General features: G+C 38.2%; 1 protein-coding gene across 2 annotated transcripts in view; it reads left to right on the forward strand.

Moving 5' to 3' along the window:
* The window catches only part of NBEAL1 (neurobeachin like 1), a 218,639-nt gene that overhangs the window by 190,043 nt on the left and 5,405 nt on the right, over positions 1 to 23,191 (forward strand). For both annotated transcript variants that reach the window (XM_030916927.1, XM_010352612.2), the window contains 10 exons: positions 252 to 349; positions 3,097 to 3,213; positions 6,624 to 6,713; positions 8,650 to 8,759; positions 11,186 to 11,358; positions 12,666 to 12,760; positions 17,247 to 17,363; positions 17,767 to 17,928; positions 20,058 to 20,206; positions 22,911 to 23,046. In XM_030916927.1, the coding sequence (XP_030772787.1) occupies positions 252 to 349; positions 3,097 to 3,213; positions 6,624 to 6,713; positions 8,650 to 8,759; positions 11,186 to 11,358; positions 12,666 to 12,760; positions 17,247 to 17,363; positions 17,767 to 17,928; positions 20,058 to 20,206; positions 22,911 to 23,046 (1,247 nt within the window). The remainder of the gene's footprint in view (positions 1 to 251; positions 350 to 3,096; positions 3,214 to 6,623; positions 6,714 to 8,649; positions 8,760 to 11,185; positions 11,359 to 12,665; positions 12,761 to 17,246; positions 17,364 to 17,766; positions 17,929 to 20,057; positions 20,207 to 22,910; positions 23,047 to 23,191) is intronic.

Raw genomic sequence — 23,191 nt, forward strand, 5'->3', positions numbered from 1 at the left:
AGCTGGGCGTGGTGGCATGCACCTGTAGTCCCAGCTACTCAGGAGACTGAGGCAGGAGAATCACTTGAACCCAGGAGGTGGAGGTTGCAGTGAGTCGAGAGCATACCACTGCACTCCAGCCTGGGCAACACTGCAAGACTGTGTATATACACACACACACACGCACCAGTGAGCCTGATACATTAATCAGTGATGTGGCTTGCTGATTTATTTTCACTCTGTATTAAGTTGACTTCTTCTCCTGGTTTTAGGAGCTGTGGATCTGGATTCCTTAACAGATGAGAAAGAAAGAAAAGCCTTAGAAGGGATGATTAATAATTTTGGGCAAACACCTTGTCAATTATTAAAGGTAAGTCATATGTGTTATCGACAACTTCAGAAGTAGATTTAAGTCAACTTAAGAAGTAGATTTAAGTATATAACAAAATATTGCAGTCAAGATCCATATGTGTAGCCAATTGCTCTCAGTTACAGAAAGATTTCTATTTGCTCAGAAAGTCTTTTATTATTTCCAAGAGGAAAAACTGAGTACCAGTTAGGGTATGCCATTAAAACTGTCCTCATATTGGGACTCATTCCACATGTAAAACTTCTAATAGCTCACATCTGCCCAAAAAGGCACTTACTTTCCAGAGCCCAAACCCAGTCCTAAAAATCAAATTATAGAATATTTAAAATGTAGAATCAAATTATTAAATAAACTACATATATTTCTTTCCCCATACTAGTATCTGAAATTAAATCATCTTCCTGATAACACACGGGTTTGGATTCATGGAAATTAATCTAATGTTAGATTTCAAAGATGTCTTGATCTTTTTCAGTATATGAATTTAATGATGTGGAATACATAAAAAAGAATTTATTAACTAGATATGTTCTTAAGCAATCACTGTGTTTGTTAGGTACTTTACCTAATCTTCACCTAATCTTCTTAGTAAAAATTCAGTTATCCTCATTTTTCAGGAGATAAAACCAAGCCTTACAGAAAGTAATACCTAGCCTATAACGCCTCTGAGAAACTAAATACTTTTTTCTAAGTTTACACAACAAGAAAGTGACTAGGATTATATGCCTGACCATCTAACTCCAGAGCCTTTCTAGCATGCCATGTTTCCTCTGAATTCGTAGCTGTAAGCCCCCTGTTAAACTAGATCTCTTAAAATGTTCTTATGGGCCTTTATTTGCTACCTAATTATGACACTTTCTGCCTTAGGTTGTATATTTATCCATTTGCCTCAGTACATTATAAATACATTAAAGGCAGCAACTTTATCTTAATCATCTTTGTATCTCTCTTGAATACAGTATTGAAATGAAATCACCACAGCTATTACAACAGTAGTGTATCTAAGCTCTAACTTATAGGTGTACTTCTGTCAATACAGTAATTGGGCTAAACTTTGTAACTGGTACTGTTCCTTAGCAACGGTTTGCTTGGAACCTCCAACATTGGTTTTTACAGAATAGTCGTATATGAAGTCAGTGCTTTATCCCTTACCCTCTGGTACAGTCAGAAGGCAAAAGTAACAGACTAAAACAGAATGTTTCATAGGGCTTTGAAATAGATGCTATCATATTTTCACACCTGTTTTACCTTTCTTTTTGTTTTACAAGTGGTGCTGTTAGTTTTTATTGTCATAAAAATGATACAAAAATCATCCTTTGATTTGAAATAAAATGAATAATATCTATTAAAAGCTTTTTTTTTTTTTTTTTGAGACGGAGTTTTGCTCTTGTTGCCTGGGCTGGAGTGCAATGGCGCGATTTCGACTCACTGCAACCTCCACCTCCTGGGTTCAAGCGATTCTCCTGCCTCAGCCTCCCAAGTAGCTGGGATTATAGGCGCCCGCCACCACACCTGGCTAATTTTTAGGAGAGATGGAGTTTCGCCTTGTTGGGCAGTCTGGTCTCTAGCTCCTGACCTCAGGTGATCTGCCTGCCTCAGCCTCCCAAAGTCCTGAGATTACAAGTGTGAGCCACCACGCCTGGTCTAAAAGCTAAATATTTTTGTACTTACAGCTTTCACATCTATTGCCTATAATCAATATTTTGTTGTAGAGATGCAAGAATTTACTTTAGATAGAATTCTGTTTTGACTTTTAACTGTGCCTTTGAAATATTCATTTTTACTTGCCATTTATTTCATATTTATATAGGTGATACTGTTCTGTGTCTCTGACATGAAAGTTGAGGAAGAGTAATAATTTACTTGAAAAGTATGCAGCAGTACCTATAATTTGATTCTGATAGTATTGACTTTTTTTCTTTTTTTCCTTTTTTTTTTTTTTTGAGATGGAGTCTCACTGTCACCCAGGCTGGAGTGCAGTGGCACGATCTCGGCTCACTGCAACTTCCATCTTGTGGGTTCAAGCGATTCTCCTACCTCAGCCTCTCAAGTAGCTGGAACGATAAGTGCACACTACTATGCCTGACCAATTTTTGTATTTTTAGTAGAGACAGGGTTTCACCATGTTAGCCAGTATGGTATTGAACTTCTGACCTCAAGTGATCCCCCCACCTCAGCCTCCCAAAATGCTAGCATTTCAGGTGTGAGCCACCACGCCTGGCCAGTGTTGACATTTTGATCTTGTCAAGGAATTAAAGATTCATCCAAATTATACATTCTGAATTTTGAACACTACATTTAATTTTACCAAGCATCTAACACGTGTAAGATACTAGTCTAGTATGGAAATCCAAAAATGAATAAGGCTTCTCTAGCTTTAAGGCACTTATAATCTAGTTGGGGAAGACAGACCATAAACAACTATGTGTAATCCAATATAGAAAGAAATAAGTTATAATTAAAATATAAATTATTTGCCAAGGAAAAATAATAAAAGAATAATACATTCTGACTTAAAAATTTAGGAGAGATATCAATAAGAAAAACTTTAAAGTAGAAGTGGGGTTTCCAAAGAAATGAAGAAAGTAGTAACTCTGCTAAGAGAATAGTCTGAGCCAACACCTAGAATTGTCAGCAATGCATGGTATGTAATTCATTGTAGCTAGAGCCTAGTGTATATGAAGGAACATAGTGAGAGATTAATAATATAGATATGGAATTGTTTTTTCCTTAAAATTATTTTGAAGGAACCACACCCTCCAAGATTATCAGCAGAAGAAGCAGTGCAGAAGCCGACCAAAATAGACACTTCAACCCTAAACCTGTTTCAACACCTTCCTGAACTCAAGTCATTTTTTATAGAGGTAATATCCAACTTGGTAATATCAGAAAGAGTTTTCTCTAAATTCTGTACATTTTAAAGTCCTTTTATTATTTAATGGGAAGTAAGGATTATAATATTTAATTTGAGATAGTAAATTATACAGTAATAATCTGTTGTTGGATTTTTAAAACATTTTTATTGGAAGCTTTTGTTTGCTGCTGAGTGGTAGTCTGAACTGTTTTTCTTGGCTTTCTTTCATCTACTTCACATTTTCCTGACAAAGAAGAATAAATAATTTGATTTAAAATGCTTCTTGTGACAATCGAGATGATATGTAGATGGAGATAATATTTTAATAGCTCTTAATTATAATGTCTGCTCATATATAAAATAGATCCTAATAAGTTACGTTGTTAATTGATAGAATAAGCAGTCTAGTAAAACAAGAGTACTTAATGGTGTAATTGAAAGAGTTTAAGTAAAAAATTCAAATGTTTAAATGTACATATTAAATTACTTGCAGTAATTCAGAATATGATTATAAAATGCATTCATACCTGTGAATGTGGTTAGGACAGATAGCATTAACCCTTCACAAAAAGAAAATTGAAAATAAAAAGTTACTAAGTTTGAAGATATGCCTTGAACAGTCTCTGCAATACAGCCGAGGTTGGTAAACTTTTTCTTCTGTCAAATAATAACTTATTTGAAAAGTGTGCAGCAGTGAGATAGGTCTAACTGGTAAATATTTTGGGCTTTGCAGGCCAAAAGGCAAACTCAAAGATATTCTGTAGGTACATATATAACCACTTAAAATGTAATCATCTAAAAATATAAAACCCATTCTTAGCTCACCCACCGCCTACAAAACAGGTGGTGGGCTGGCTTTGTCCCACAGGTTGTAGTTTGTAAAACCCTGCATTACAGTATCACTGTAGCATGTTTCTCAGATTCAATAACCATGGGAAAATCAATTACCAAAAAATAGAATTTTTTGATAATGTAGTATAAAAAATGTTTATGAGTTTTATAATAGTTAAAGCTTTGGCCGGGCATGGTGGCTCACGCCTGTAATCCCAGCACTTTGGGAGGCTGAGACCAGTGGATCACGAGGTCAGGAGATCAAGACCATCCTAGCTAACACGGTGAAACCCCGTCTGTACTAAAAAATACAAAAAATTAGCCAGACGTGGTGACGGGCGCCTGTAGTCCCGGCTACTCAGGAGGCTGAGGTAGGAGATTGGTGTAAATCCAGGCGGTGGAGCTTGCAGTGAGCCAAGATCACGCCACTGCACTCAGAGCGAGACTCTGTCTCAAAAAAAATGAAACACTCTGTCTCAAAAAAAAAAAAAAGTTTTATAATAAATTTTACTCAAATGAACAGTATTGTAAGCATCACTGTATTTTTTAGTTGATGTAAGAATTAAATATTTTTATTTAATATTTTGTATTTAATAATATTAACACCACTATATTTTGGTATGGAAATGCTTTCACGTGTTTGTGAAATCATTTCAAAATTAATCTGTCACTCTTTTCCTAAATCCATGTTTACTGAAATAGTTATTTGTATTGTAGGGTTGCAATACAAATTCTGCAAACTTGGTTGTTTCCAAAAGTATCTGTAGAACTCAGAACACATAAAAACAATGCTCAGAAATTGTAACCAATTCCCAGGATGTGTTGGGAGTCTCCGACTACCCCCAGGTTCAGTGATTTGCCAGAAAGACTCACGGAATTCAACAAGTAGATGTGCTCATGGCTAAGATTTATTACAGTGAAAGGATACAAAGCAGCATCAGCAAAGGGAAAAGGCAGATGGTGTGACGTCCAGGGGAAGCCAGGCAGAAGTGTTCAAGAGACCTCTCCTAGTGGAATCACATAAGACCTACTTAATTCTTTCAGTAATGAAATGTGGAAACACATTTTTTGTCATCAGAGAAGCTCATTAGAGACCCAGTGCCCAAGGTTTTTATTGGAGGCTGGTCGCATACACACGCCTCTGCCTAGCACATACCAAAATTCCAGACTCCAGAAGAAAAACAAGTGTTTAGCATAAACCATACTATTTGCACAGTCTAGGTGTAGTGAGCCACCCTTGTCATTGAGGGAAAGTTTATGTCAGTGTAAGGAGGAACTGTTCGCCAGCCAAGTCCCAGATGCCAACCAAAGGCCAGTCTTGCAAGTAGGCCTTTCTATAATAATGATGGCAGTCCCAGGACTGCTCTGTTAACTCTTTACTGCATGTAAAACAACACATGAGACCCTATTTGATCCATAATCTGATGGACGTGCAATACTATATTTATTCTATAATGCCAATAGAACTATTTTCATCTTATGTAATCATTTGTGACTTTTGTTGTAATATAGTACATTCCAAGTTCCATCTGCAGGTGCGGCAACACATTTGCCCTTCTCTGTACCCACCATGTCACATAGTAGCTTTCTCCAGGACACATTCAGTATCTGGATCAGTATAAAGAACACAATAGATTTCCTTAGGTACCAATAGCTTGTTAATCCCTTTTCGTTCTCATAAGAGGTATTTCCCCATATATTAACATGAAAAGAGAAGGCCTTTTGTAGGTCATCTCTTCATAGGTGTTCAAATTGTGAAGAAAGTAGAGGTAGTAGTGAAAGCAAGGGCTTAATAAATGGGTTTTTTTCAGGCACCATTTTCATTTTGCCTTGTTCATATGCAAGTCATTCTTCTCTGGATTAATTGACAACATGAAGAGAAAAGATAATCACCAACTTTTTATAATTCTATAAGTTATAATGAATTTTATAATTTGTTACTTACTTCCTATTAAGTTCTTAGAACAACACCTGATACATAGTGCATACCCAATAATGTTATCATTTACCTAGTAAATATTAGGTATCACTTGTGAATTATTGTCACATCAAGGAACTGAGTTCAAATTATTGTTCTCTTTCACATTGTTATAAGATAATGGCAGATGTTTTCTGAGTGCTGTCTTTATTTTCTGGTCCTACTGTGGCTTTCAGGAAGTATCCCAGTTAATGGGTTAGATGTATTTTTTGAAAGTTAGACCCAAAAGGACGTTTCTATAAATTATGACCAATTTTCTCATTTGGCTTATCTTATATGATCCATATTTTCTGCTTTATATTTATGTCAGTATAACTTAGGATAGATCCTAAATCATTGGCTGTTTTAAATTATTGCTGCTCTTTGAAATCTATATCTCTTTTTAAAAGCAGTGTAGTTGAATATAAGGTGATGGGTTTCAGAAGTTTCAAGTATGCCACCTATACATGGTATATAATTTCTTTCCTTCATTTTAAATTAATTGATTAGATGTTTCAAGAGAGTAAAATGATGTATCACAGGATTCATCCTTATTTAAAGAAATGGTTTTCAGTAATTTGTACCTAATAAAGATGAGCAGAACCAGGCACTAAACCTCTTTTATTTTATAGGGGATTAGTGATGGTATTCCACTATTAAAGGCCACCGTCCCCAAAAATCAGTATCGTTCTTTTATGTCTCAAGGCAGCCCTGAGTTACTGGTAAGCTGATTTTTACCTTTTTCACACTGCCATGTCTATATTCATTACAACTTAGAAAAAAAAAGAGAAAATAAATATTTTTTAAAAGCCACTTTTCGACTATGCACGGTAGTTCATGCCTGTAATCCCAGTGCTTTGGGAGGCTGAGACAAGCAGATTGCTTGAGCCCAGGAGTTCAAGACTAGCCTGGGCAACATTTGCTCAGAAAATAAAATATAAAAAGATATACAAAAATAGGCTGGGCACAGTGGCCCATGCCTGTAATCCCAGCACTTTGGGAGGCCGAGGTGGGCGGATCACTTGAGGTCAAAGGTTCAAGACCAGTTTGGGCAACATGGTGAAACCCTGCCTCTACTAAAAACACAAAAAATTAGAGAGGCATGGAGACAGGCGCCTGTAATTCCAGCTACTTGGGAGGCTGAGGCAGGAGAATCACTTGAATCCAGGAGGTGGAGGTTGCGGTGAGCCAAGATCACGCCACTGCGCTCCAACCTGGATGACAAGAGCGAGACTCCTTCTAAGTAAAACAAAAATAAAAATAAAAAGATATACAAAAATAGTAATAGTACTTTTTGAGCAGTGGCAATCTTGTGAATATCAATTGTAATACATATGTATAAATATATATATATATTTTTTTTTTAGACAGAGTCTTACCCTGTCACCCAAGCTGGAGTGCCGATCACAGCTCACTGCAGCATTGACCTCCTGGGCTCAGGTGACCCTTCCACCCCAGCCTCCTGAGTAGCTGGGACTACAGATACACACCACCATGGCCAGATAATTTTTGTATTTTTTGTAGAGATCAGGTTTTGCCATGTTGCCCAGGCTGGTCTCAAACTCCTGAGCTCAAGTGATCCTCCCACCTGAGCCTTACAAAGTGCCTGCGTTTTTTAAAGTTACCAGAATTTCCTTTGTGTGGGGTAACTTGTTAACTTTTATAATCAAGAAGATAAAGGCTTTTCATTTTGAAGAGAAGAGAACTTACTCACTATGACTGTCACTACAGGGAGACCTTAACAATTCATTGTAAATTCTGCTTCTGGTTTATGTTCTAAATGATATATATTAGATTTTTATGGTAAGACTGGTCCCTGAATTTCTTCCAACTGCCAGCTAATAACTGCTAATAAACTTTGAGAAATCATGAGAAAAAATAATCTTCCTAAAGAAAGATAAATTGGGCTGAGCGCAGTGGCTCACATCTGTAATCCCAGAACTTGGGAGGCTGTGGGTGGATTGCTTGAGCTTAGGAGTTTGAGACCAGCCTGGGCAACATGGCGAAACCCCATCTCCACCAAAATACAAAAAATTAGCCAGGCATGGTGGTGCATGCCTGTGGTCCCAGCTACTCAGGAGGCTGAGGTCAGAGGATTGCTTGTGCCCAGGAAGTTGTAGTGAGCTGAGATCATGCCACTGCATTCCAGCCTGGGTGATAGAGCAAGACTCTATCTCAAAAAAAAAAAAAAAAAAAAAAAAAATTGGTCAAGTTTTCTTAAAATAAGATAAACAAGGCCAGATGTGGTGGTTCACGCCTGTCATCCCAACACTTTGGGAGGCCGAGGTGGGAGGCTCACTTAAGCCCAGGAGTTGGAGACTAGCTTGGGCAACATGGTGAAACAATGTCTCTACAAAGAATACAAAAATTAGCCAGGCATGGTGGCACATGCCTGAAGGTTGCAGTAAGCTGAAATCATGTCACTGCACTCCAGCCTGGGCAACGGAGTGAAACCCTGGCTCCAAAAATAAAAGATAAACAAAAAACTTTTTCTGTTTGAATTATCTTAAGATGTTCCTAATGCATTTCATGTTTGAAGTACACAGTCTCACAGTATTCCCTAAGTGATAAATGCCAATGTCATGTGAGCATCTGGTTATTCTGGGCTGCTTTCCATAATATTTCATTTAATTGGAGTCTTCATATGTTCTTTTCCAGATAACAATAAGCATGAATTCTGTTATTGGAACCCATGGATGGTTGCCTTATGACAGAAACATTTCTAATTACTTTACATTCATCAAGGATCAAACTGTGACAAATCCAAAGTAAGTAAGTGAATATTTAAAGCAAAACAGCTATACCAGGTACCTTATTGCCAGGAAAAAAAACTGGATTAATTGATTCATGTTATTCTGAAAGAAGTGTTTTTTATTTTTTTTGAGACAGAGTCTTGCTCTGTCACCCAGGCTGCAGTGCAGTGGCGCAATTCCCACTCACTGCAACCTCTGCCTCTCAGGCTCAAGGGATTCTCTGGCTAATTTTTGCTTTTAGTAGAAATCAGGTTTTACCATGTTGACCATGCTGGTCTCAAATTCTTGACCTCAAGTGATCCGCCCGCCTCACCCTCCCACAGTTCTGGGATTATAGGCCACCTAGCCCTGAAGGTAATGTTTTGAGATCCAGATTATCTCTTCTTCCTTCCTTCCTCCCTCCATTCCCTCCCCCAGCAACCTTCCCTTATTTTTAAGTTATGTCCTGAATTTATATTGGTTTAAATACAAAACTTAATTTCCATAATATCAGTTATAAAAATGCAATTACATTAGGAATAACAGACTTCCTTGTAATTTTATTCTACCTTATTATTTAAAAATAAGACCTATGTGTTTTAATCTCCAAAAGTTATGTTCTAACTTAAAGTGGTGTTTCCCTTACATTGAGTTGTCCTGTTTGTTTCCTTATATTTTTTTCTAGTTAAATCACATTCATGGCTGGGCACAGTGGCTCACGCCTGTAATCCCAGAACTTGGGAGGCTGAGGCAGGCAGATCACCTGAGGTCAGGAGTTCAAGACTAGCCTGGCCAACATGGCAAAACCCTGTCTCTACTAAAAATACAAAAATTGGCCGGACGTGGTGGCTCATGCCTGTAATCCCAGCACTTTGGGAGACTGAGGCAGATGGATCACGAGGTGAGGAGATCAAGACCATCCTCGCTAACATGGTGAAACCTCATCTGTACTAAAAATACAAAAAAATTAGCCAGGCATGGTGGCGGGCGCCTGTAGTCCCAGCTACTCAGAAGCCTGAGGCAGGAGAATGGTGTGAACCCGAGAGGCGGAGCTTGCAGTGAGCCGAGATCACGCCACTGCACTCCAGCCTGGGTGACAGAGCAAGACTCCATCTCAAAAAAATAAAAATAAATAAAAATAAAAATACAAAAATTAGCCAGGCATGGTAGTGGGCACCTGTAATCCAAGCTATTCGAGAGACTGAGGCAGGAGAATTGCTTGAACCCAAGAGACAGAGGTTGCAGTGAGCTGAGATTGTGCCACTGCACTTCAGCCTGGACAACAGAACAAGACTCTGTCTCAAAAAAACTAAAATTAAAATAAAATTCAAAAATCATGGCCCGGTGCAGTGGCTCACACCTGTAATCCCAGCACTTTGGGAGGCCAAGGCGGGCAGATCACGAGGTCAGGAGATTGAGACCATCCTGGCTAACAGTGAAACTCCGTCTTTACTAAAAATACAAAAAATTAGCCAGGCATGGTGGCGGGCGCCTGTAGTCCCAGCTACTCGGGAGGCTGAGGCAGGAGAATGGGGTGAACCTGGGAGGCGGAGCTTGCAGTGAGCCAAGATCATACCGCTGCACTCCAGCCTGGGCAACAGATCAAGACTCCATCTCAAAAAAAAAAAAAAAAAAAATCACACTCTTTGTTGAGGATCAAATTACACCATATATTTGAAAACTATTTAAAATGATGTAATTATTATTGTATCTTTGTCTTCCTCAACTAGAATACAACTTCATGAGATTAGGGAAAATGTCTTGTTTTCTTTCTTATCCCACATAGTACTGTTATGTTTTGTAAGAAGCATATTCTCAGCAAATTAATATTGAACAATAAAGTTTTATAGCTAGAGTATGAGAATTAGCCCTCATTTTCTATATACACACTGAGTTGCAATCACTTGTCTTTCTGAAGAATCTGGATTGGCTAAGCTCACAGGTATTGCACTTGGAAGCTGACAAAACCAGCATGCTTGCTTTGGTTCAAATGGAGAACAGTCATCCTAAGTGTTGTTAAATACACACTTATCTGCCTGATTTATCTCCTATGCATCACCTTGTGTAGGACATCCCTGGTTTAAGTTTATTTCTGATATTCCTAGTCCTGGCATATCCTGTCTAGTTTTTTACTAGACTTTAAACTTTAAGGCTGCCATTTACAAAATTGCCAATTTTATTAAATTGTCTTTGAAATCCAAGATTTAAGCATTTTTCATACTTTCACTGATCTCAACTTTTTTTGCTTAGCACTTGAGATTGTTGTGTATATTCTTATTTTATGAAAAATATTACAGTGAGGTAACGTATTTTCTGAAAGTCTATCGTTTATTAACAGACATTTCAAATAGGACATTTGGGACTAATTTTTTATTTCTTTTTTAGAGAGGTTTAAAAAGAACAGTTCATATCAGTGTAAGTGATCTTTTAAGGAACAGTCTGATACTTAATTGTGTTTACAGAACTCAACGCAGTATGAATGGTCCTTTTGCTCCCGGGCTAGAAGTCACTTCTAAGCTATTTGTAGTATCACATGATGCAAAGTTGCTCTTCAGCGCTGGATACTGGGATAATAGCATTCAAGTGATGTCACTTACAAAAGGCAAAATTATCTCACACATCATCCGGCATATGGGTAAGCATTAGCTTTTTTTCCAAAAACACTCAAAAATTTTATTTTTTTCTTAACTGTAAAAGTAGTACATGCTCCTCGTAAAGAGCATTAAATTTTACCTTTTAAGCCTAGTGAACTTTTTTATTGTGTAAGATTATAAATATATGCTTTCTATAGGAGTGCCTCATGTATTTTGGGTATAATAAAGCACCGTATAAATTAAATAACAGCTTCATATCATCTGGAAATGTTAGGCTAAGTTTTTTTTTTTTTTTTTAATGAATGATAAAAGTAAGAATTTTAAGACAAAATGGTAACAAAATCTGCTGTCATTAAATAAGACATCAACTGCCCTCTTACTATGTTAACAGTTAAACATGAGAGTGATAAAATTGTTGAATGTAGTTTTAATCTGCTACTTCTTAGTGTATCAATCTTTAATATAAGAATAAAACATTGAGTAGATTTTTTTCTAATAAACCTGTTAGGGAAGGAAAATGGAGTCTGCTGCTAATTCTTTTTTTTTTTTTTTTTTTTTTTTTGAGACGGAGTCTTGCTCTGTCGCCCGGGCTGGAGTGCAGTGGCCGGATCTCAGCTCACTGCAAGCTCTGCCTCCCGGCTTCACGCCATTCTCCTGCCTCAGCCTCCCGGGTAGCTGGGACTATAGGCGCCCGCCACCTCGCCCAGCTAGTTTTTTTTTTTGTATTTTTTTAGTAGAGACGGGGTTTCACCGTGTTAGCCAGGATGGTCTCGATCTCCTGACCTCGTGATCTGCCCATCTCGGCCTCCCAAAGTGCTGGGATTACAGGCTTGAGCCACCGCTCCTGGCTGCTGCTAGTTCTGTACCAGTCAATCCTAAGATATCACTTACCTCAGCTGTTCACAGTTTAGGAAAAATATATTTGTATCGTGAATTTATAGTATAGTACGTGCAGTTTTTCCAAGGACATATATTCTATAGGATTACAGTTCCCAATGGCAGTAGAAGGTGAATGGGGATGAGAAGGCAAAGAAGCATATGAAAATTAACTGGGGGTCTATCTCAAACTATCTAACCTCCTCCCAAGATTGTGGTGGTCATTCCCCACACCGCATGTCTACTTCTCATGCTCAGAGAAGGGTGATTTCAGAGAAAGCTCTCCGAGGTGATTTTGATTCTGCTGCTTTCCTATGGCTCTCTTCCCCAGTGCTTTTCCAGTACCATGCCTACATTCCTCCCTGTTGGCATAACTGATTTAGGAATAGTTTGAACATTAACAAAAATTGCTCTTAAAGTTCTATTTTAGCAAAATGAGGCATTTCATTTTATTTCATTCCTTTTCTTACAGATATTGTGACTTGCTTAGCTACAGATTACTGTGGAATACATTTGATTTCTGGTTCCAGAGATACTACATGTATGATATGGCAAATAACACAACAGGTAGTCACACATTTAAATGTTCTTGATTTAGATCAGAGATTCACCCTGAAAATACTAGCAAAATGTTCTACTAGGACCTCGAATTGTTTTCTGGCAGTGACTGAGCTCCTTTGTATTCTTTTTACCCACATTTTGTCCTATCCAAGTCACCACATTTTTTCCTAGGTTTACTGTCTGATTCATTACCTTATTCCCTATTGCTTTCCAAAGATTCTTCCTTCTTACCTCTCCCAGGAAAACAGTAATTATTTTTATTGTCTTTTAGCATAGTAACATTTTACTTTCTTTCTTGTGGGACTACTAGAAATTATAGATTTATGGTTTTCATCAACCTGATTGCATTCTTATAATAATATGGGTCCAGGAAGTATCGTTTTTGTTAAATAACTTCTGTTTTCTTTTTTTTCTTTTTTTGAGATGGAGTCTTGCTCTGTCACACAGGCCGAAGTGCAATGGCATGATCTCAGCTCACTGCAGCCTCCACCTCCCGAGTTCAAGCAATTCTCCTGCCTCAGCCTCCCATGTAGCTGGGATTACAGGCACATGCCACCACACCTGGCTTTTTTTACTTTTTCTTTTTTCTTTTTTTTGTATTTTTAGCAGAAATGGGGTTTCACCATGTTGGCCAGGCTGGTCTCAAACTCCCGACCTTCAGTGATCCGCCTGCCTCAGCCCCGCAAAGTGCTGGGATTGTAGGCGTGAGCCACTGCGACCGGCCAGCTTCTATGTTTTCTACATTGTCTTAACAGGCTCTCTCCCACTCCAAATTTATAAAAGGTATCTAGAAATTTTCTTCCATTTAAAAAACCTAGCTGAGCGTGGTGGGACATGCCTGTAGTCCTAGCTATAATACGTGGGAGGCTGAGATGGGAAATAAAGAAATATTATAATCTTTAATTTATTGATTGATTGAGCCAGGGAAACAGAGGCTGCAGTGAGCCGAGATCCTGCCACTACACTCCAGCCTGGGTGACTGAGCAAGATCCTGTCTCAAAAAAAAATTTGTTTTCTTCTAATTTTTTTTTGTTTTATTTCTTATATTACAATCTTTAAATTATTGATAACTTATTTATCTATATTGGATAAGGCTTTGTTTACTTCTGAATAGAAAGCATTACACTTAAAGTGTAATGGTCTCAGCTAGTCTTATATAGGTATTTATTCTTACGTATGAACTTAAGCTTTAACCATACCCTCTTTTGTTTTTTGTTTTGTTTTGTTTGTTTTTTTGAGACAGAGTCTTGCTCTGTCACGCGTCCTGCTAGAGTGCAGTGGCGCGACCTTGGCTCACTGCAGCCTCCACCTCCTGGGTTCAAGCGATTCTCCTGCCTCAGTCTCCCCAGTAGCTGGGACTACAAGCGCACACTACCACGCCCAACTAATTTTTGTATTTTTAGTAGAGACAGGGTTTCACTATGTTGGCCAGGACGGTCTCAAACTCTTGACCTCATGATCCTCCTGCCTCGACCTCCCAAAGCACTGGGATTACAGGCGTGAGCCACTGTGTCCGGCCCCATACCCTCTTTTTTTAAAAAAAAAAAAAAAACTCCATTTTAGTCTTACTGAAATTGTATTCAATTTATGTGTTAATTTGGTTTGAGATTTTGTTTTGTTTTTTGTTTGTTTGTTTTTGAGGTAGGGTCTCACTCTGTCATCCATGCTGGAGTGCAGTGGCACAATCATGGCTCATTGCAGGCTTGACCTCCCAGGCTCAAGCAACCCTCACTTCTCAGCCTCCCAAGTAGCTGGGACTCTAGGCATGCACCACCACGCCTGGCTGGTTTTTGTATTTTTAGTGAGACAAAATGATTGTCTCTGCCATGTTACCCAGGATGGTCTCGAACTCCTGGGCTCAAACGATCTGCCTACCTTGGCCTCCTGATAATTTGGTATATTTTTATAGTTATTTATTTACAGAAATAGGAAGTGTCTTTCCATGTTTGTTTCAGGTCCTTTTTATGTCCTTTGATAAAATTTCTTTCTTTTTCATTTAGATCCTATACCTTGTGATACTTACTTCAAATTATCATGTTTTCTATTACTATTTTTAGTGGGGTTTTAAAAATCATTTTCGTTTCTGATTATTGTTAATATAAAGAAAAGCTATATAGTGATTTGACTGATTTCTGTACAATTTTCTTATATCCAATTACTTTGCCAAATCCTCTTATCAACTCTCATGGTTATTAGTATTTCTTGGATTTCCTGAAAATAAGATAAGGTAGATAATACAATCATGTGATCTGAAAATAAAAGTGATTTGCTTTATCTTTTCTAATATACTAATTATTTCATTTTCTTACCATATTACATTATTAGCTAATACAATAAGGTAAGCAGAATTATAGTGAGCATCCCCGCCTTTATCTAATTTTGATAAAAATGCCTTCCCAATGTTACCATTTAGTATAGTGTTTGCTGTTAGGTTTCACTAGTTGTGTTTTTCACATTTAAGTGAAAACACTGCCATTATTTTTTTCTTTTGGTAACTTTATAGTTTTAATGAAATTTCAAACTTGTAAAAAATTTGCAAAAGTAGTATATTGTGTATCATGTGTCTTAGCAGTCTCTTTTAGTATCTCCCTCTTACAACATCTTATTTTTTTTAACCATTTAAATGTTGGAGATATCATATGCCTATACCCCTAAATAGGTCAGTGTGTATTTTCTAAGAACAAAGACAATCTTGTACATAAACCCAGCGAAGTTACCAAAATCAGAATGCTTAACATTTATAAAATACCATTAGCTAATCCACAGTCCATGTTCTAATTTTGTATTTCCAATAATGTTCTTTACAGCTGTTTTTCCCCATTTATCTTATTTATAGTTTTTCTTTTACCTTTTCTTGATGTAATGTATTATGTATGTTGAGAAATTTCCTAGGTTTGAACCATCCTTGAATTTTTATAATAAACCCACATAATTTATGGTATATTGTTATTACACTTTACTGATGTATCTTATTAGCTAGTACTTTAATGATTTCTCTACTCTTAAGTAAAATAGATATTTTTGTTCTGTCTTTATCATGTTTAGTATGGGGATATGCAGTCTTTACCAAATAAATTTAGGAAGGGCTCCTCTTTCTCTAGAACTGGAATTACTTCCATAAGGAATTACCTGAGTTTTAAAAGTTAAATATAGTGCACTAAGCACTCAGACTGATACTCACAAGGGAAGACAAATGTGTCACAGGTAGCAGAGTGTCAAGGGGAATTAATGCATGCCGCATGAAACAGGTAGAAGGTCTGGGCAGAGTTGTCTAGGATAATCACAAATACAAATAGCAACTATTCAAATAAAACAAATAACATACAAATGTGTATGCTAAAGACAAAGCATGCTAAAGACATGAAGAAAGAGTCTTTCTTCTGGAAGATGACTCAGAGAGCAATTTTTGCAATACAATTGTGTTATTAGGAAAACATAAGAATGGCAGTTCAATAAAATGGAAGATTAAAGATGAAATGATAAAATAGCATTATAAGATGAAAACGAAGGTTGCAGAAGAATCAAGCTGAGATTAAAACCAATACCATTACATGCCCCGTAAATATATATACCTACTCTGTACCCACAAATGTTTTTTCAAAGGGCTGCAGCCAAGACCTATAAAAAAATACCATTACAAATGCAAACAAACCTAAAGCAGAAACTGCAAGGAAGAGATTTGATGTGGCTGTAAATGAAATTAGTAGCATGGAAAAAAAAGATGTAATCAAAATGAATGCCAATAAAAAAGTAACTTTAAAGCAGTTAGAGAAAGAATGATAGCTATAAAAATCAAAGACAGTCAGCATGAAGAAAATTGATGTCCCTGAAGCAGCGATCCCAATAAATGGAAACATTATTCAGCCAGGCATGGTGGCTCATGCCTGTAATCCCAGCACCTTGGGAGGCTGAGGCGGAAGGATTGCTTGAGTCCCGGAGTTCAAGACCAGCCTGGGCAACATGGCAAGACCCTCATCTCTACAAAAAAATTTTAAAAATTAGCCAGGCATGGTGGTACATTCCTGTGGTCCCAGCTACTCAGGGAGGCTAAGGTGGGAGGATCACTTGAGTCCAGGAGGTCGAGGCTACAATGAACCATGTTCATGCCACTGTACTCCATCCTGGACAACAGAATGAGACCCTGTCTCAAAAAAATAGTTATTCAGAGTTACAACACAAAAAGTTTATTTGAAGTTAAGGAAGAATAAATCTGTAGATTAAAAGGAGAAATAACATACTTGGAAAAATTAATCCAAGACTGTCAACACTGCAACAATTTATGTTAAGGTTTTGATCTTAAAGTTTTTGAGATGGAGAATAATTCAGAAATCCAAGTAGAAATGTAAGCATGGGTACTATTATGAATAGACTCAGTGGTTGTAACTAGTTGCAATGTTAGTTTGTGATTAGAAGGTTTAAATGCAATATAAACCTTATGAAAAACAGGAAACAAGAAACCACCTTTACCTTTGCTTTTCTCTTTTATTATTAGGGAGGTGTTCCTATGGGCTTAGCATCTAAACCTTTTCAGATTCTTTATGGACACACCGATGAGGTATTGAGTGTCGGCATCAGCACTGAGCTAGACATGGCAGTGTCGGGATCAAGGGTAAGATTTCACCTTTAAGAAATACTTATCAATTTATCTACAAATTTATTACCAACATTTATAACTAAAATGTTTTTCAGAGGAATTGATAAAAGTATAGAAATGTTATACCATATTTGTATAGTACTTTGCAAAAGTAAAATAGACCTTGCAAAATAAAAAACTGAATGCCATTTTGGGATTTTATTCATTTTATTATTTAAGGGAAGAGGGCATTCTAGGAAATAAAATACTATTTGAAATTTCGAAGTTGGAATTTTTCCTAAGGTGCATATATCCTTGATGGAATAATCATGTTCTTGGTTCCTTTCCCACATTTCTTTATCTGGCCCACTCTACTTTTATTCCTTTTTGCTGTTGTTTTTCTTTGTCTTTTTCATTTTCTGATATATTCTGTGTGTAGGATGGAACGGTGATTATACATACCATTCAGAAAGGTCAGTACATGAGGACTTTACGACCACCTTGTGAAAGTTCTCTGTTCCTGACCATTCCTAATTTGGCTATATCTTGGGAAGGACATATTGTTATCTACTCCAGCATTGAAGAAAAGACCACCCTCAAGGTATATGACCTTTTATGCAATAGAGGTAGACTCCCAATAGCGTATCTTTCCTTCCCCACATTATAGAGGAGGTTTATTGAAGAAGGAAAGAACACCATATTTTAAAAAGGATGTTTTTCTTTCATCATTCAGTTGTTTGTTTCTTAACATTAGATGGACTTCTACCACAATCGTAGCCTCACATTAGTATTTTATTATTGGGATTTTTATTGACTTGTATAATATATGATTTCAGAATAATTTCTGATTATGTAGGATTTTTTAAGCTTAAGTGGAAATTGGAAATGATAGCCAACTGAAATTCCTTTTGCATAAGGCAGGATATAAATAAACAAGCCCTCAATTTTGTGTTTGTTTCCTTTCAGTGACATCACTATTTATTTAATTAATATATGTGTATATGTGTGTGTATGGGTGTGTGTGTGTGTGTGTGTATATATATATATATTTTTTTTTGAGACGGAGTCTTGCTCTGTCACCCAGGCAGGAGTGCAGTGGCGCTATCTTGGCTCACTGCAAGCTCTGCCTCCTGGGTTCATGCCACTCTCCTGCCTCAGCCTCCCGAGTAGCTGGGACTACAGTACAGGGGCCCACCACCACACCTGGCTAATTTTTTTTTTTATTATTATACTTTAAGTTCTAGGGTACATGTGCATAACGTGCAGGTTTGTTACGTATGTATACTTGTGCCATGTTGGTGTGCTGCACCCATCAACTCGTCAGCACCCATCAACTCGTCATTTACATCAGGTACACCTGGCTAATTTTTTGTATTTATAGTAGAGACGGGGTTTCATTGTGTTAGCCAGGATGGTCTCGATCTCCTGACCTTGTGATTCACCCGCCTCGGCCTCCCAAAGTGCTGGGATAACGCGTGAGCCACCACGCCTGGCCTATTTTTTTTTTTTTTTTGGAGACGAGAATCTCGCTGTGTTGCCCAGGCTGGAGTGCAGTGGCACAGTCAGTGATACAATTATAGCTCACTTTGGCCTCAAACTCCTGGGCTTAACTGATCCTTCCACCTCAGCCCCCTCAGTAGCTGGGACTACTGGCATGTGCTACCACACCTGGCTAGTTTTTTTTAATTTTTGGTAGAGACAAGGTCTCCCTATGTTGCCTAGGCTGGTCTCAAACCTCTGGACTCAAGCGATCCTCCTGCTTTCGACTCCCAAAGCACTGGGATTACAGACATGAGCCACCATACCCAGCCTAAGCTTTTTCAATATTAGGAATTTTTGGGGGCCGGGAGTGGTGGCTCACACCTGTAATCCTGGCACTTTGGGAGGCTGAGGCTGGTGGATCATCTGAGGTCAGGAGTTCCAGACCAGCCTGGCCAACATGGTGAAACCCCCATCTCTTCTAAAAATACAAAAATTGGCTGGGCATGGTGGCGCATGCCTGTAGTCCCAGTAACTAGGGAGGCTGAGACAGGAGAATTGCTTGAACCCGGGAAGCAGACGTTGCAGTGAGCCGAGATTATGCCAGTGCACTCCAGCCTGGGCAACAGAGCGAGACTCCATCTCAAAAAAAAAAAAAAGAAAAGAAAAAAAAGGCCAGGCATGGTGGCCCATACCTGTAATCCCAGCACTTTGGGAGGCCGAGGCAGGCAGATCACGAGGTCAGGAGATCGAGACCATCCTGATTAAACAGTGAAACCCTATCTCTACTAAAAATAAAAAAAAAAATAAATGAGTCGGGCATGGTGTTGGGCACCTGTAGTCCCAGCTACTCAGGAGGCTGAGTTAGGAGAATGGTGTGAACCTGAGAGGCAGAGCTTCCAGTGAGCCAAGATTGCGCCACTGCATTGCAGCCTGGTCGACAGAGCGAGACTCCATCTCAAAAGAAAAAGAATTCTTTTCTTTTGTTTTAAGAATGTAGGGTTTTGAGGAGGGCTGAATGAGATTTTAATTCTTCGGAGAGAGTGAGATTTCTCTTTTAATATTTACTTGGCAATCTGATTTGAAATAACTTTAATAATATTGTCTACACACTTGGTCTTTAAATATAGCCATATTTTTATCCCAGAATTTTAAACCAAATAATTATTCTGTTATAGTCAGAGTTTTAACTGGTAATATAAAAACTCAGGTTTTATTTGAAATTGTTAAATTTTCCTTAATTCTTTGCAGGATAAGAATGCATTACATCTGTTTTCTATAAATGGCAAGTATCTAGGGTCTCAAATCCTGAAGGAACGAGTATCAGATATATGTATAATTGGAGAACACATTGTCACAGGCAGCTTACAAGGATTCCTGTCTATAAGAGATCTCCACAGGTAAGTAATAAAAACCAAAGAAGTATCACTTATGAAAAGGTGGCGTACTTCTAGTCTAGAGTGAAAATCAGGATCTAAGATTTTTAATCTTTTGGTTTATCATTTATTACAAAAATTTGTCTTTTAGCGAGTATAAAAAATTGGAGAAGCTAAAGTGTTCCTGGACTCATAAATGAAGTATATATATACATTTTTTATTATATAGAAAATTTTACATTATATATATTTTACCACAATTAAAAAATTTTTTAGGCTGGGCACAGTGGCTCCTGCCTATAATCCCAGCACTTTAGGAGATCAAAGAGGGAGGAATGCTTGAGCCCAGGAGTTTAAGACCAACCTGGGCACATAGCAAGACCTCATCTCTACTAAAAATAAAAGCTTTAAAAATTAGCTGAGCATGGTGGCATGTGCCTGTGTTCCCAGCTACTTGGGAGGCTGAGGTGGGAGGATTGCTTGAGCCCAGGTCACAGCTGCAGTAAGCTGTGATCATAGCACTGCACTCCAGCCTGGACAACAGAGCAAGACCCTGTCTCAAAAGAAAAGTTTTAAATATGTAGAGCTAGAAAAAAATGTTTATAGTACCAAGTCTGAATTATGGATTTGGAAATTTGTCCAAATAATGGTTTGAATTTTTATAAAGTTTTTTAATTGTAGTAAACTAAACTAGAGTATATTTAACATATTTATGCATGTGTGTGTATAAAATTGGTAGAGGGATCTGTTTTCATTCAATCTAGTGAAGGAGAGAGATACTGGAGTAGTGGATATGTGTTTTTGTTTTGTTTTGTTTTGTTTTTTGAGACTGAGTCTTGCTCTGTCACCCAGGCTGCAGTGCAGTGGCATGATATTGGCTCACTGCAACCTCTGCCTCAGGTTCAAGTGATTCTCCTGCCTCAGCCTCCACATTAGCTGGGAATATAGGTGCATACCACCATGCCCAGCTAATTTTTGTATTTTTAGTAGAGACAGGGTTCCATCTTGTTGGCCAGGCTGGTCTCAAACTCCTGACCTCAAGTGATCCAACCACCTCAGCCTTCCCAAAGTGCTGGGATTACAGGCATGGGCCACTGCACCTGGCCCGAGATTTCTGGGCTTCTTATCCACCTCTCACTTATGAATCAACAAGGCGATAAGCATGAGAGTGCCTAGGTGCTGTGATGCTTACTCATAATAATGGTTTTTAAGGGGTTTAAGACTAATTGGAGGCTGGGTGTGGTGGCTCACGCCTATAATCGCAGCACTTTGGGAGGCTGAGGTGGGTGGATCGTTTGAAGTCAGGAGTTCAAGACCAGCCTGGCCGACATAGTGAAACCCCATCTCTATTAAAAGTACAAAAATTAGCAGGATGTAGTGGCAGGCACCTGTAGTCCCAGATACTCAGGAGCCTGAGGCAGGAGAATCACTTGAACTCAGGAGGCGGAGGTTGCAGTGACTGAGATGGCACCACTGCACTCCAGCCTGGGTGACAGAGCAAGACTCCGTCTCAAAAAAAAGACTAGTTGGGGAAATATCAATATTTGTGTACTGTTGTGAACAGTTTAAGAGCTAAATTAGGCCGGGCGCGGTGGCTCAAGCCTGCAATCCCAGAACTTTGGGAGGCCGAGACGGGCGGATCACGAGGTCAGGAGATCGAGACCATCCTGCCTAACATGGTGAAACCCCGTCTCTACTAAAAATACAAAAAACTAGCCGGGCGAGGTGGCGGGCGCCTGTAGTCCCAGCTACTCGGGAGGCTGAGCCAGGAGCATGGCGTGAACCCGGGAGGCGGAGCTTGCAGTGAGCCGAGATTGCGCCACTGCACTCCAGCCTAGGCGACAGAGCGAGACTCCGCCTCAAAAAAAAAAAAAAAAAAAAAAAGAGCTAAATTATATGGTCCCAGTTACATGTACAAGAAGTTTTAAAGACATTAAGGATTAGCACAGATCTGAGTAGTCAGAGGAGTCTTGATGAAGGATTAGTAGGAATTAAATGGACATGAAAAGACAGGGAGGGCCTTCTTTTGGAGATGGAGGTAGTCAATATGTGAGGAAATAAAGCACAAAGACATAGGAACAGCAATGAACATGGTGTGTGCTGTGCTGCATTTCAGGGATAAGATCAGAGCAAGACTAGAACAAATGCCCACTGAGAGTCTGAGGCTCAGAGAACAGTGACTGGTACAGGAGCTTTATTTCTATCTGTTTTAGGAATAACACTAAGGATAAGAATCTAGTTAGTATCCATATAAAATCCTGTCTAACTGTTGTGTTCCTTACTTTGTCTCTCACCTTCCCTCTAATCTCTCTAAAGGGAACGTAAAGACTATTTACCTTAGATAAATGATGAATGTAATAATAAGATGTAAAAACTGAAGTAATAATAGAATGGGTTGGAAAATTGAAAAAAGAGTAAGATTCTCTAGAAAGTCAAGAAAATGTTTATATTTTAGGTTCATGGTTGCTTTATTGATGTTTGATTATATATGTTTAGAAGAAAAATAGACGTCAACAATAGAGAAAAGATCTGTTTATCAAGTGTTTTTAAGTAATGCTATAAATACAGGCCCTTGTGTGAGTCACTTAGACTTTCTGGACACAAGTTCCCACATCTGTAAAATTAGAATCCCGAACTAGATGAGCATTAATTTATTTTCCAGATATAAAATTCTGTGAATTCATTATAAATCCATGTAATTTTGTCTGTATTTTTATTTCTCTTCTAGTTTGAATCTCAGCATCAACCCATTAGCCATGCGACTGCCTATCCATTGTGTTTATGTAACCAAAGAATGCAGCCATATTCTTGTAGGTTTAGAAGACGGCAAATTGATTGTAGTGGGTGTTGGCAAGCCTGCTGAGGTAAAACCTAGCATCAGTAATTTCATTTCTCATGCTGTTGGGGATTGCTTTGGTTCTCCTTCATTCCAACTGATTGAGAAAGTCACCATTAGGGATAAACAAATTAAAACCAAATTTGATTTTTCAAAAGGCAGTAAATAAAAAG

The sequence above is a fragment of the Rhinopithecus roxellana genome, chromosome 14 (genome assembly GCF_007565055.1).
Source record: "Rhinopithecus roxellana isolate Shanxi Qingling chromosome 14, ASM756505v1, whole genome shotgun sequence".
In the NCBI taxonomy this organism is placed as follows: domain Eukaryota; kingdom Metazoa; phylum Chordata; class Mammalia; order Primates; family Cercopithecidae; genus Rhinopithecus; species Rhinopithecus roxellana.